The 14,567-nt window shown below is 43.8% G+C and overlaps 1 protein-coding gene and 1 long non-coding RNA gene across 2 annotated transcripts; one reads left to right on the top strand and one right to left on the bottom strand.

Annotated features, from left to right (window-relative positions):
- Window positions 1-5,122: 5,122 nt before the first annotated feature.
- LOC103635606 (uncharacterized) lies at window positions 5,123-7,201 on the bottom strand. Its single transcript, XR_557503.4, has 5 exons — window positions 6,727-7,201; window positions 6,534-6,608; window positions 5,978-6,110; window positions 5,495-5,773; window positions 5,123-5,386 (listed from the first exon to the last, which is right to left on the bottom strand). It is a non-coding gene; the product is annotated as an uncharacterized lncRNA (long non-coding RNA).
- A 3,242-nt stretch (window positions 7,202-10,443) lies between these two features.
- LOC100192534 (putative O-glycosyl hydrolase family 17 protein) lies at window positions 10,444-14,079 on the top strand. Its single transcript, NM_001137753.1, has 3 exons — window positions 10,444-10,673; window positions 12,645-13,681; window positions 13,824-14,079. The coding sequence occupies exons 1-3, from the start codon at window positions 10,571-10,573 to the stop codon at window positions 13,899-13,901; spliced, it is 1,218 nt and encodes a 405-aa protein (NP_001131225.1). The 5' UTR covers window positions 10,444-10,570; the 3' UTR covers window positions 13,902-14,079.
- The last annotated feature ends 488 nt before the right edge of the window (window positions 14,080-14,567 follow it).

Raw genomic sequence — 14,567 nt, 5'->3', positions numbered from 1 at the left:
CAGTCAGGTTCCTAGAAGAACATTGGTTGAAACTGGTATTCAATGGGTGGAGAGAACGTTGGAGAATAGTAACGACTGCTTCGATATGTTTCGCATGCGACGAACTGTGTTTAGACGATTGCATGACACATTGGTGGACAATTATGGTCTGATTCCAAGCTGGGGTGTCAGTACTATGGAAGCACTTGGCATTTTCTTGTGGGCATGTGGGGGTCCACAGTCATTTAGGCAGATACGGAATAAGTTTGGTCACTCCTTGGAAACAATTAGTCGCAAGTATAGTGAAGTCCTAGATGCACTGTTTAAGATGTCATCTGACATAATTAAGCCCAAAGACCCATATTTCAGTGAGATTCATCCGCGTTTGCGAGAGGCGAGATTTTGGCCACACTTCAAGGACTGCATAGGAGCAATTGATGGTAGTCACTTTCCAGCGGCAGTCCCGGCCTCAGAGCAAGCCAAATATATTGGACGGCACGGTTACGCATCGCAGAATGTAATGGCCGTTTGTGACTTCGATATGAGGTTCACATTTGTTGTCACAGGATGGCCTGGATCCGTAACACTAGAGTATTACAAGATACTTTGATAACTTATGCGGACAGGTTCCCCCAGCCACCAGAAGGTATATAATTATATACCTTGTTTTTATGACATGTGCTATTAATTACTGGCTTAAGTATTGAACTTTTGTAATTCATGTTTTTGCAGGTAAATACTATCTTGTCGATTCAGGTTATCCAAATAGAAAGGGCTACCTTGCACCTTATAAGGGTTAGAAGTACCACATTTCTGAATGGCAAAATGCGAGACAACCTATTGGGAGCAAAGAAGTATTCAACTATGCTCACTCTTCGCTACGCAATGTTATAGAGCGATCGTTTGGGGTGCTTAAAATGAAGTGGGGAGTTCTATTAAGTCTCCCTTCTTTTTCGCTTACCAAACAATCCAAGATAATTATTGCTTGTATGACATTGCATAACTTCATTAGAGAGAGTGCTCTACACGATAGAGACTTTGATGAACTAGGACCTAGTAGCAGCAGTCATGATGTACCTTTTGGTGAGAGTAGTAGTACCACATCTGATGAGTTAGACATGAGTGCTTTTCGAGATGCAATTGCTAATGCATTAGTGGCGTAGTTAAGTATGTCAATGTAACGGGACTTATGATGTAATCAACTCCACTAATTAATGTGTAATGACCTTTTCTTCGTTATGGGTTTTATTTTATCGTTTCTTCGAACAGAATCTTCAATATGAGAATCTGATTATCCAAACACGTAGATTCTCACGAACAGCTTTTCTGCACAGCTGGTGAACCAAACACCTAAATTCTAACCACCAGCTTTTCCCAACAGCCAGCTTTTCCCCACAGCCAGCTTTTCAGATAAGCTGGTCAGAAAAAAGCCGAACCAAACACGCCCATAAACCGATAACCGTTCCGACCTCTATTTTCAAGCTATGTTACAAAAATAAAAAAAATAAGTTATAAAAATAGTTGGCTCTAAATCACTTGGTATGATGTCTCGACATGCTCGGACTTCGATCTGAGAATACGACATGACCTACTATCTATCCTGGTGATGGCTTGATCTGACTAAATCGGCCATGCCCATGATAGACTTGATTCAGCACCATCCATTGGCCACGTATCACGTATGCCTGTTGCATATTAACCTTTATTGAAGATCTATGTTAGAAACAAATCGTTTCACCCCAAAATTAAAGATACGTATTTTGTTGGGATCAGAAGAAGCGACGTCGCCAAACGCTATATCCATGAAATAGATTTGTCTCAGAATATTTCTACTATATTCAACGTTGTTTGATTGGAGCGAGCGAAGGACTCGAGCCTGATTTCACTAGATTTGATTTCTAGTTTCTCCTAAAGAAAAGAAAACGACCGCTCTTTGAGCTCAGTCACATGCTCGCTGCATCCAGAGGACTAATCTGTGGCGCTTCTACATTCTATTCCAATTCAGCTCATGTTTTCAAAACTTCCATCCTTCCTTCCTAGTATTATTACTCCTTCCTATTATTATTACAACCTTCCAATCCAATCGACTGACAAAGGGTACAGAAACATCTTGATAAACTTGCACAAGAGCCGTGAGATCAGTTTTAGAACTTTTCAGTTTAGTGAAACAGATCAAATGGGGAGTAAAACAGCAGACCATATATCATACAGATTGAGAGTAGCAGCAGCAAACAGAGAAGCATTGATCTCAGTTTGGCCTAATTTTGTTTTGTAGGTAAGTCCGTTTTGAAAAGTTTGTTTAGTCTGCACCTCTCAGCAAAATGTGCCCCGTTCTAGTGTTCTCAGTGTTTTACGACAGCAGGGAGCGCTCAACGGCAGCAGGTCCCAATTTGGCCAAAGAAACATTTGCTTCTGCAAAGTAGCTGTCACATACATAGAAGAAGCATGCTCTCGCCCATCTTGTTCCCTTCCGTGCTAAATTCTAGTTCGATTGCTTTCTAGATGACGCGAGCAAGGCGGCCCTGTTTGGTCGGTCGGTGTCGAGCTCTCACGGCATGGGGCAGGGCAAGCAAGAGCCGATCAACAACCACCCGGCCTCCCTGTCGTCCCTAATTAGAATAGGCCACCGAAGACATCCGTCGCAACGTATCTTGTGTAAATAGAATTAGGGTGCTGATAATACCAAATCTTGTCTATCCAACTCACTATCTACGGCTAAATACAATACCACGTGAGGACGACGTGCCATATTCTATGAAAACATAGTTCTTTAAAAAAAATATAGTTTGATAAGAGATGCGATTGTACCCTGTTAGTGATGGACAAGATTTAATGTTAACATGTTAGGGCTCTAATTCTTTTTTACATTAAATAGGTTTCCTACAAAGTTACTTAACCAGAAGTTTGGTCCTCGTGTGTGCCATCCTTTGTGTAGCGGCTCCAACGAGAATTAGTAGAAAGTTTACACGTTTCTTGATACCTCGGTAAAAATACTGATATGTTAATGAGAGTTTGCATCTCTATCTTACTTAATCTTCCACATTTATATTGTTGTCATTGTTGTGTGCTTTATCCTATTATAATAGTGGATAGATCTGAAACCCAGGCTTAAAAAACTTTTTTTGGGTGGAGATAGTAACACTTAGACAAAATCTTAGTTGCACGTATCAATGCTGGGTTATCTGTATAGATTTTGTTTAAGAATAAAATTGGAGATCTAGATTAGTGCAAAAATATTGTCCTAATTCACCCACTTAAGTGCTCATGTTCCTTTCATAGGGGCGAATTCGAAAATATATTTTCTCTCTAAACCATGACATCTATTTTTTTTCTCCTCCTCTAAACACATGTAATTAATAAACTATCTTATATACAACTATTGTTTTGATTAAATATTGTTATCTCTACCATAAAGGGTTATATAACCTAGATTCTAAACCTTAACACAACATAAATGTGGAATATTAAATGTAATAGAGATAGAAACTCTCGTTGATACATTAATATTTTTACTAAGATATCGAGAAGCATAACTTTCCCATAATTCTCGTTGAAGCCTCACATAAGAGAATGCTTAAGCGATGGCCAAAATCCCAATGAGGGTAACTTTATGGATAGCCCTAGTCTTCTTGATGCAGAACTAGTGCTCCAGTTGTGGCCTCTTCCATGTGCTCTATTGTATCCACTATCGAGTTTTCGATCAAGATGTCGCAGACCTCGTTCCCGTTCCCTTCAATACACAGTGATAGCCACACCAGAAATTGGTTGTTGTTGTCTACCAAAACTTACTACTCTCACTGTATAACTATTACAATGACGCACACATTTGCTCCCAATGAGAGGGGGGGGGGGGGAATGCAAATGCTGGAAAGATTTGATTATAGCAGAGTAAGCGAATTTGATGAAAACTACGACCATTTGGAGGAATGCGGACTTTTAAACCCTCCAGCAAATCAAACATCGGATCCGACAAGGTATAGAATCTGGACTTCTTTCCTTGGTGCTGATGGTTGAACGTTCACCATTCGTTGTTGTCGCATTCAACAACTATGTTCGTATATATTTTTTTACTGGCAACCGTGCACGACGATATTTTTTTTCTCTGGCAACCGTGCTGGCGTCTACAAAAAAGATCAAGAACCTGAGATCACGGGTGCAAGCTTTCGTTGTCACGGTCATCACCGGGGTGTGACGGGCTGACGTGGAGCCTTTAATTTTTGGTCAGCGACCACTACCTGTCAGTCATCCCATCCTATCCTGCAGCCCGCCGCCGTAGGCCGGGGCGAACGAAGCCAACTCCACGAAGCTAACGACTGCGACGCCACGAAAGGCGCGGCACCGTGCGCGTGCAGTAGCCGGCGGCCGGGGCTCCGGCGTGCACGGTGTACGGGTACGGCAGGTAAGAGCCTTTCGCTGTTCCGTCGCCGTGTCAGACACAGGCAACCCCCCTTCTACGGGTAGGTTTCCATTGTATTCCCACGCGACGTTCAAACGTACCGGTTTATACCCTAATTTATTGAAATTAGATTTGCAGTTTCTTAAAAATTAAGAAGCAGTCTCTGCTAACTAAAAAATAAATACTGATTTCTTAAAATTCAGGTTGCTTAATAAAAATCTACCCTAAAAAAGTTTATCTAGAAACAATATTTTGTTTTTTTTATATAGTTGGTCTGCACAGGCCGGTATGTGTGTGTTGTCGCAAACGCACTAGTATTGTATTAGTAAATTTTTAATTGTAATATATATTAGATATAATATATTCTCTGTTCTAAAATAATATTCGTTTTAGCTCTTAGTTTTTATGTATATATTCAAATGGATGATGATGATGAATCTAAACGCATATAGATCAAATGTGTTGCATTAATCTATTAATTTGCTAAAACGAATTTTATTTTAGGACAGATAGAGTATATCTAACTAACAAAACTAATGTGTTTAAGAAAACTAAAACGGTTTATATAATCTGGAATGTATTGAGTACTATAAAACCCTAGTATCTGTTTATAGAATGTACATGATTTTGTTGCCGATCGTGATCGTCCCCCATCCGCGCCGGCCTAGCGTCAGCGCCTATATATATACTAGGTGTATGCCCGTGCGTTGCCACGGAAGTAAAATCTTAGTGTAAAACATAGATACGGGACGATAAACATCACTATGTTATGCAAAATCCGTGTAGCAAAATATCACTGTAACACTAAATATTACAATGACGACGCTGACAGATCATAGGAAAACTATTTGGCATGGGAAGCATATACTGCCATACCAGGTGAAAAGGTCAAACATGAAACAAAACTAAAAATTAACATGAATGTGCATACCCAAGAGAAAATATATCCATAGATGGTTGCAGAGGTGCGTCTGCTGCAACTTGTGATTCACCACCACTTTCATAGAATCTCTACATAAATTTGATTCATTCACAAAATATAGAAGAAGCAACAAAACAGATGTGTTAGATCAAAGATGTAGCATATAAATTTCAAGCAATTTAGATTAAAGAGCTCACTTCAGGTGCTAGATAGCATCGTCGTCTTCCTCCAGTGTGGAAATAGAATGAGAAATCAGACGGATCATCATCCGAGATATACGTTGGCTTGAATGATGCAAAGTCCGCAAGATATAACCAATTCCAAAAAGTAACGAGCACATTTTCACATTTTATGTCACCTGGCCGCAAAAAAGTGTGAAAATAACAGCCAACATTTTCTTCCAATGCTACTCAAACAAACCCTTCTCACCATGGCAAAATTCCCTTACTATGGCTTTGTTCCACTGCATGAATTATCTGCACAACCAAATGGTCTAAGTTGACAACCATTTCTGGAAAGGAAACAAAAAATAAAGAATAACTCTTACATGCCCCACTAATTCTAGTTTAATATTTATATCTGCACTTAACAGTGAGAATATATGTCCTTATGGGCTATGGACACCAGCAGGATCAACTTCTACGCCTTTGTAAATACACACCAAAGAAAAGAGACGTCACCTGAAAGGCAAGCCATTTCTTTGCAACCTGACTGAGGAAAGGGCGTGTACTCAGTCGATCTTGCAAGTTGCTGAAGAAGTATTGTCTCAAGAGATATGTTGCCTTATCTGTTTGCAGCCAAACCTGAACAACACTGGAAGCCAATTCAACAAGTGAACTGAATTGCAACATACATTTATTGATTCATACTATCTTAGTATTTCAGTAACATGCCAGCTTGTGGAAAAAACATCCAAATAAACTGGCTATATCACTAACTTTTCATCAGGACTTAATCAAAATAGGTAACACCCAGCATATAATGCCAAAAAAATACAACACCACTTGAAAGGGCGGTTAAATTAACTTATTACCAAAAACACAACCTTGTACTGTAAACTTAGCTGAACCAAACATACATGCAGCACATGGGATAAAAATCCGATAAACCACAGTAAAAAATCTCTTAGAACATGCAATTGCGCATTGGAATAGCGTCGCCAATGCCCCCTCTTTTATGAAGCTACAACCTACGCCCCACATGCAAAACCGTAAGCCCTAAGCACAGAATCCTCACCTAGAAGGGCCATACGTGGGACCCCTCGATCCCCTTGAATGCATTCCTAATCCGCTCCAGCCTCCGCTCGTGCTCCTGCAAAACCACCAGCGGGATCTCACGACCACGATCCGGAACCAAATCCGATTGAAGTCACGAGGGGATTGGCGGGGCGCCAGCGAGCAGCCGCCAGCCGCGGCCGTGGGCGGATTACCTTGAGGTCTATGGACTCGCCGGCGCGCTTAAAGTAGACCTTGACGAGGAGCAACCCTTCGTCGTGCTTGCAGCGGACGGACTTGAGGAAGCGGCCGCGGCTGACGACGTCGAGGAGCACGAGATTGTAGGTGGACGACAGGTCGTGGAGGTAGTACTCCGTCGCCGACGCCTGCGTCGTCCGCACGATCTTATTCCCCATCGCATCCTCCATCGGCGGCGCCGCCTGGGGCTTGCTTTGCTTCGCTTGCGGGGTGCGTCGTGGGCTCGTGGTGTTGTGTGGGGCGTAGGCGATCGATCAGGTCAGGTCTGGTCATAGGATTTGCGTGGTGCAGGGCAGGGTTTGGGGGAAGGGCGGGGATCTGGCGGCGGACGCGAAGGCGGCTGTCACGGCGATGAGGTGGGCAGGAGCATCGCGAGCGGAGGCGGGGCCACGAGGAGCAGGACAGGGTTTGGGGGGGAAGGGCGGGGATCTCGCGGCGGACGCGAGCGGGGGCACGACATCACGAGCGGAGGCGTCAGGGCGGGGGCATGGTGAAGCCATGTGGTGCACGCCCACGTTACCTCCTTATAGAGTAGTAAAGATATATATAAAAACCAAATAAACTCTAATGTGCCTAATAATTTCTTATATTTATTCTGGAATGTTGTCTTTATATTCATTGTCCTTGTACTTCAATAATTCTACCAAGAATTTGGTTCGCATGACATTAATATTCTGTACATTCGATATTATATATATTTTTAACTCAGTTAATAATTAATTATAGAAGAACAATATTGACCATAAACCCAAAATTAGAATATGACACTGAATACATAAAAGAAAATGTGTGTACCTTGGCAAGAGCCATGCTCCACAGGCTTAGGAAAATCTTGAGACCCTTAGCGACAAGACCATATCCACTAACGAAGATATTTATATCACTATGTTCACCATTTGCAAGGAACCCTCCACTCCAATTTTCTACACGTTTAGTGGTGCTTTGAGTGGAGAGGAGTCAAATTTATGATCTTGCAGTCTACTTTTTGATACTTTTAATATTTTTCTAGAATTAGAAGGTTTCTTATCAACTTCTAAAGTTGAATCAGTCAATGATTTCTTTACAACACTTCACCAGTTGTTTGACTTTGAACTATGAGCACAACTCCAGGAGAGAACTTAGTAGCCATTCAATAATCTACATAGACAACAGAATGAAAGACAAGGAATCATTTTCCATACTTCTTCAAATTTTATGAAAATAGCACACAAAGCATGTCAAAGAAGCTTACCTTTCAGGCTTACCTTGTATGAGAGGGTGACATAGTGACAGAAAAACACTTGAAGTTTTGGGGTTCATGTTGCTCTCAACCCATTGCAGCACAGCTTTAAGTATCATTCCGTAGGCCTCCTTCATTTCCCTCTTCTCGTTTAGTATGTTGATGCTGGTCGACTTGGAAAGAAGCGTGGAGTGGGTGTATATTCATATGGACACATGTCTTCATCCGTCAAGCCAAAGTCGTCTCCGTAAACATGAGAGCAACCATTGAGCAAATAAAATCAGATGTATGTTATAATTGTACATCAGAGAAACAGAAGCACGACCTGATTCAGAGTTACTCAATTGGATGCTTCAAGTCGTGCAAATTCGCAATGGCAGGCTTTGCTGCTCTATGTAGAAAGATGATTCAATGTTTTAATCTGATAAATGGAACTCATGAAACATTTCCCCAAGTTGCATTCTGCTCGAGAGAGTGGGAGAAACGGCAAACGTCTGCACCATATGTTTCTCCTTTGTATTGTAATATTCTATAAGCTACAAACAACATATCTCACTCTAAACAAGATGAAGGAAACCAGTGAGTTTCTATTGCGGTTAGGTGCAACATGGATCATTACGCTATATTTTGGTTGTAACTGAGTTGTCATATGGGCCAAATTTCACTGTTTTTCTTGGATCTAGGAGCAAAGGATGATCTATTGGTTTGTAACCTTTCTTGTATTAATAACTGATGATTTACACCTCCAGTTTCCTAACCTGAGGAAGCACATATTTGTCCCAACCCAGTAAGAACCACAATAGATTTGAGCAATAATAAACAAGTTTAGAACCCAGAAAAATGCCATATACTTGAAACATTACCATCAAATGATTAAACAACCAATAAATTGTTTTGAAAATGTCTAAGCTGTAGAAACTCCAGTCTGTGTCCAACTCTCATCAAGAACACCTCCTCTCCCTCCCTCCCCACTCTAGCTAGGCCTCCAACTCAGGACCCTGACTATGATACTATCAATGAGTTAATAGTTTGCCTAAAAGACTAATCTAAAAAAAATTGGTCACTCTGCAGCTCTGTAGCATCCCCAACATCCATAGCTGGTAGCCTCATACTAATACTAACACTATAACCAGCGGCTTATCTAAATAAATAATGTATGTGAACTCAGGTTTGAACAAATTAAAGCTCAAAGGGAAATAATAGGAAACTAAAAAATATACCAAGTAGTAGAAGTAATTGTTCTTACGATGTGGCAAAGGTGTCATTTCTCTAAGAAACTTCTTGACATTTTTGGAGAATGTCTTGAGTATTGATGTTTATTCTTTCTAAATGTCCCTGCAAAAAAAGCTATGCATATTGCTCCATTTTGGTCACACGACAGAAAACATGGTGGAGCACATTCGATTCATTTTTCGTCGGTTGTCTTTGCGTGTGCCACTGAAGATGAGCAAGAGTCAATTAACTAAATCAATCTATTTTTTCTAATCCCACTGAAGACGAGGGCCGTGTTGACTCTTTCACTCCCAGGCTGGCGGCGGGCCTTGCGGCAGCCGGCGTCGCGTGCCTGGAGGGCAGCGCGGGGCTCTTCTGCTGGGCCGACATGCGACGCCTTCGGGCCCCGCGGCGTCGTTCGAGGGAGAGATTGAGCTATGGAGGAAGCTGTCGTTCTAGGTCGCGGGCTCAACGTCTCCCCGGTCTCCTCCTGCCACTGCAGCGAGCCCGGTGGTTCCGCGTCTGCTTCGCCAACGTATCCGCCAAAACGCTCGACGCGTGCTCCAGCGCCTCGCTGACTTCGCGGAGGCGGAGGCCGCCCGGGGCCCCGCGCGCCGCTTGCTCGCTGCTGCACGGGTCTGAGGTCGGACGATAGCCGGTGGTCGGAGGTCGTGGCTGAGGGTGATGCCGGCTGCTGGAACGGGCCACGGGCGACGATGGGAACAGGGACCGCCAGGGGGGTACGACGGGCGTGGGGGCATCGCGAGCCGGGGGCGAGCGGGTTTCTCGGCGTCAGGCGCGGGGGCGGTTTCACCGCGGGGAGGCGGGGGATCGAGCGTTGTGGTCGCGGCATGCACGGGCGCAGGGTGGTCACGGGAGTAGGGAGGCGGGGGCATATGGACGGTCTACACTATTAACTTAATAGTTAGTAGAGATTCAAATGGATGATGATGATGAATCTAAACGCATATAGATCAAATGTGTTGCATTAATCTATTAATTTGCTAAAACGAATTTTATTTTAGGACAGATAGAGTATATCTAACTAACAAAACTAATGTGTTTAAGAAAACTAAAACGGTTTATATAATCTGGAATGTATTGAGTACTATAAAACCCTAGTATCTGTTTATAGAATGTACATGATTTTGTTGCCGATCGTGATCGTCCCCCATCCGCGCCGGCCTAGCGTCAGCGCCTATATATATACACGTATGACAGACCAGGCCGAGGAGGGATACATCATCAGTACATATACTCAGGTAGCGCAACCTGGCCTGGCCCGGCCCGGCCCAGAGAGGAGCGCGCCCATATCGCTTCCCTGAGGGCTGAGGCCGAGAGCGAAGCGGAGCGAGCACCGGACGAGAGGCATGGCCATGGCGCGGGCGGAGCTCCGCACCGTGACCGTGCGCTCTTCCCCGCTTCCGCGCTGCGTCCTCTCCCGGCTGCTGCCGTTGCTCCTCTCAGTCTCAGGTACGCCCCGATCGAGCCCGTTCTCTCGCTCGATGCTCATGCACATGTTCATGCATGGCGCTGCTAGCTTCTGCAGTAGTAGATGACGATGCGTCCTGGTTTTTAGAATTCTCGAGATTTTGGCCGCCCGGCCCTTGTGATTGACAGGCCATGCATGGAAAAATAAAATAAATTCTCTTTCTGTATCTTTAATCTTACCGGTTTCTTCTTCTCCGTTTCTTGTCAGCTACCGGCCGGTTTCCTTCTGTATCTTGAATTAGCCATTAGGTTTATGTTTTCTTACCCTTTCCTTTGTTCACCATGGTGATCCTAGACAGTGGCGAAGCTAGTAGTAGAGCAAATCAAATCAGCAGGATGCAAATGTCTTGAGGGTGTATAGTGATAATTTATAGGTGGTACATATAAGGTAAAAATTTAGTCTAAAACACTAGTTTTACAATTTTTTGTAGGTTCATGTGCATCTTGAAACCTCATATATATATACGTAGCTTCGCCCCTGATCCTAGATGAGATCATCTTGAAACGAACATCGCGAGTCCGTCGGTTACTTGAGCTGATTTTCAGCCGGCCGGTCCGAGACGACGACGCGTGGGTCCAGCTTACAGAGAAAACAAACTAGATCTCCGATCCACGTCATATACCTGTTGAAATCACGTACGCTACGCAGCCTGCTTATTTGACATTTCCTTGAATTTTTGCACTGGCTGCGGCATGCGATGCTGATGAAACTCCGCCGTGCCCACGGCTGTTGCGAGAGTGACGTCCGTCCTACCCTACCCAGTACCCACCACAAATGTGCATCACAAGCCTGTTTACATGTGAAAGGAGCTCCCTCGATATTTTTGCTAGCTCTTTCATTCAGATGTGTATATCATGCCGGCCTGATTGGCACGAGAGAGCTAGGAATAGGAAGCATTGATTAGGATGCCATGAGAGATACATCTCTCATAATACACTTCATTTCGGTTAAATATATTTCACCTGAATGAATAATTATGTAATAATATTTGTGAAACTTCTATATTAATTTAACCACCTGAAATATAGAAGTGGTTAAATATCCAGGTTAAAAATATTCATTTTAGGCCTAATATTCAAGCGGTTAAATATCTATGTAAGTTATAATGAACCAAATCTATAATTTTAGTATTATATATATATATGTAATAATTGTTGTCTAAAAACAACACTTGAATTTTAGCAGTAGCAACAACAACAACAAAAATATTTTGTCCCAAATAAATCGGGACAGGCTAAAATTTAAAAAACTCAATACGTACAATCCATAATCAAGATTTGAGCATATGGATTGCTTTTCATGCACTCTTAAAAGACTAAATCTTTTGATATATCACGTTCTTTTAAAGTCCTGTTTGGAATCTCTAGAGCTAATATTTAGTCAGCTACAAATTATTAGCTTGGTTGAGCTAACTAATGAAATAATTGTTAGCTATAAGGTAGCTAACCGTGAGTTGGGTATTAGCTTACGTGTGTTTGGAATCTTTATAACTAATTTTACTAATTAACTATTAGCCCTAAAGGTTCCTGATATGGTCTAAGTCACGTTATAATGCTTCATCTCATGTCTACTTGGGACTCCCTCTTCCTTTCTTCTTATTGCTTTTGCGCTTTAGGATCTCACTACACACTTGCGCCTCTCAACCGATGATAGACTATATTTTCTTTAGTTGATGCTACCCTAGCCTATTATGTATCATTATTTCAGTCTTGATTCGTTCTTATATGGATGCAAATCCAATAGAAGGTAAGCATTTACACACTTATTTATTGACATATCTCTTTTTTGCGAAACAACATTCTGCACCGTACAAAATAGCACGTCTAATTATTGTCCTATAAAATTTATCTTTTAGTTTCTATGATCAACTATTGTCATATAGACGCCAACCCCGTCACCTGAATTTTTTGAAAATTCCATATTTAATTTCTGGGTCCTGGAATGCATTGCAGCCATCGGCGCTGCGTCGGCGGCGCCACTCAAGTTCGGGATCAACTACGGGCAGATTGCGAACAACCTCCCGCAGCCGACGCAGGTGTCGGGCCTCCTGCAGTCGCTGAACGTGAACCGCGTCAAGCTCTACGACGCCGACCCCATCGTGCTGACGGCCTTCGCCGGCACGGGCGTCGAGTTCATCATCGGCAACGATGACCTCTACAACCTGACCGACGCACGCAAGGCCCGGGCCTGGGTGGCGCAGCACGTCCAGCCGTTCCTCCCCAGCACGCGCATCACCTGCATCACCGTGGGCAACGAGGTGCTCTCCGGCAAGGACACGACCGCCATGCAGAGCCTCCTCCCGGCCATGCAGACCGTGTACCAGGCCGTGGTCGCCCTGGGCCTCGGCGGCCAGGTGAACGTCTCGACGGCGCACTCGGTCAACATCCTGGCCAGCAGCTACCCGCCGTCGTCGGGCGCCTTCCGGGAGGAGCTCGGGCAGTACATCCAGCCGATCCTCAACTTCCACGCCGAGGTCGGCTCGCCGTTCCTCATCAACGCGTACCCGTTCTTCGCCTACAAGGCGAGCCCCGGGAGCGTGTCGCTGCCGTACGTCCTGTTCGAGCCCAACCCCGGCGTGGTCGACCCCAACACCAACCTCACCTACGACAACATGCTCTACGCCCAGATCGACGCCGTGTACGCGGCCATGGAGGCCATGGGGCACAGCGACCTCACCGTCAGGATCTCCGAGACCGGGTGGCCGTCCAGAGGGGACGAGGACGAGGTGGGCGCCACCGTGGCCAACGCCGCCGCGTACAACGGGAACCTCATGAAGAGGATCGCCATGGGCCAGGGCACGCCGCTCAAGCCGCACGTGCCCGTCGACGTCTTCGTGTTCGCGCTCTTCAACGAGGACATGAAGCCCGGGGCAACGTCGGAGAGGAACTACGGCTTGTTTTACCCCAACGGCACGCCGGTGTACAGCCTCGGCTTCAACGGAGCGTCCTTCAGCCCATCGCCGACGTACTCCTCTTCTTCCAAGCTGGTGGTAAGGAAACTCTGAGCTTTTCAACGGCTAAATTAACTATGAATCAAGTTTATCACTCCTACTTGCATAACAAAACAAACGGTCGTAAACATATTTGTCTATATTTATTTTTTTTTAAAAAAACACGATCTATATGTTGCAGATTACATTTCAGATGGCAGTTGTTGTCCTACTCGCCAGCTTCTCCATCCTACACACTGCCGTGCCGTGCCATGCGTGAAGATTATTGCTATTTTTTTGACTAACCCATCTGTGGCTTCATTGTACATTAGGCTAGCTACCAGAACCCATATTAGTCTGACTTGATGTAAAGCATGCGACAGTAGTGCTGTCCAGCTCAATTGATAATGCGTATTATATTTGTTTTCTAAAAAAATGAAATTACAAATGTCCATTTCTGTTTGGCGTCAGAGTAGAGTTATTTCTCTCGTTATATGGACGTCTCTTACTTCAAAGTAGATATTATTTGAACTTTTGAACACTAGTACACAGAAGCTCTATAGTGGCGGTTCTAAACCTATTTACACTGGCGTTTTTCAGTACCGCCAGTGCTAGGGGTCAGTGGAAATCAGCATTTCCACTGGCGGTTATTTTGGAACCGCCAGTGAAAAGTGCATTTTCACTGGCGGTTTTCTTAACGAACCGCCAGTGAAAAGTGCATTTCCACTGGCGGCTGAATAAAGAAAACCGCCAGTGGAAATGCATTTCCACTGGCGGTTTTATAAAGCAAACCGCCAGTGGAAATGCACTTTTCACTGGCGGTTTTCTTTATTTAGCCGCCAGTGGAAGTTTTCCCGCCTTTTTTCAAAATTTCAAACAATACTGAATTATATATATATTTATTTACACACACACAAACATATATATATATATATAGATCTATATT

Source organism: Zea mays, chromosome 8 (assembly GCF_902167145.1).
Source record: "Zea mays cultivar B73 chromosome 8, Zm-B73-REFERENCE-NAM-5.0, whole genome shotgun sequence".
NCBI classification, from domain to species: domain Eukaryota; kingdom Viridiplantae; phylum Streptophyta; class Magnoliopsida; order Poales; family Poaceae; genus Zea; species Zea mays.
Note: the sequence above shows the minus strand (reverse complement) of the source record. Positions and strands in the feature narration are given on the sequence as shown.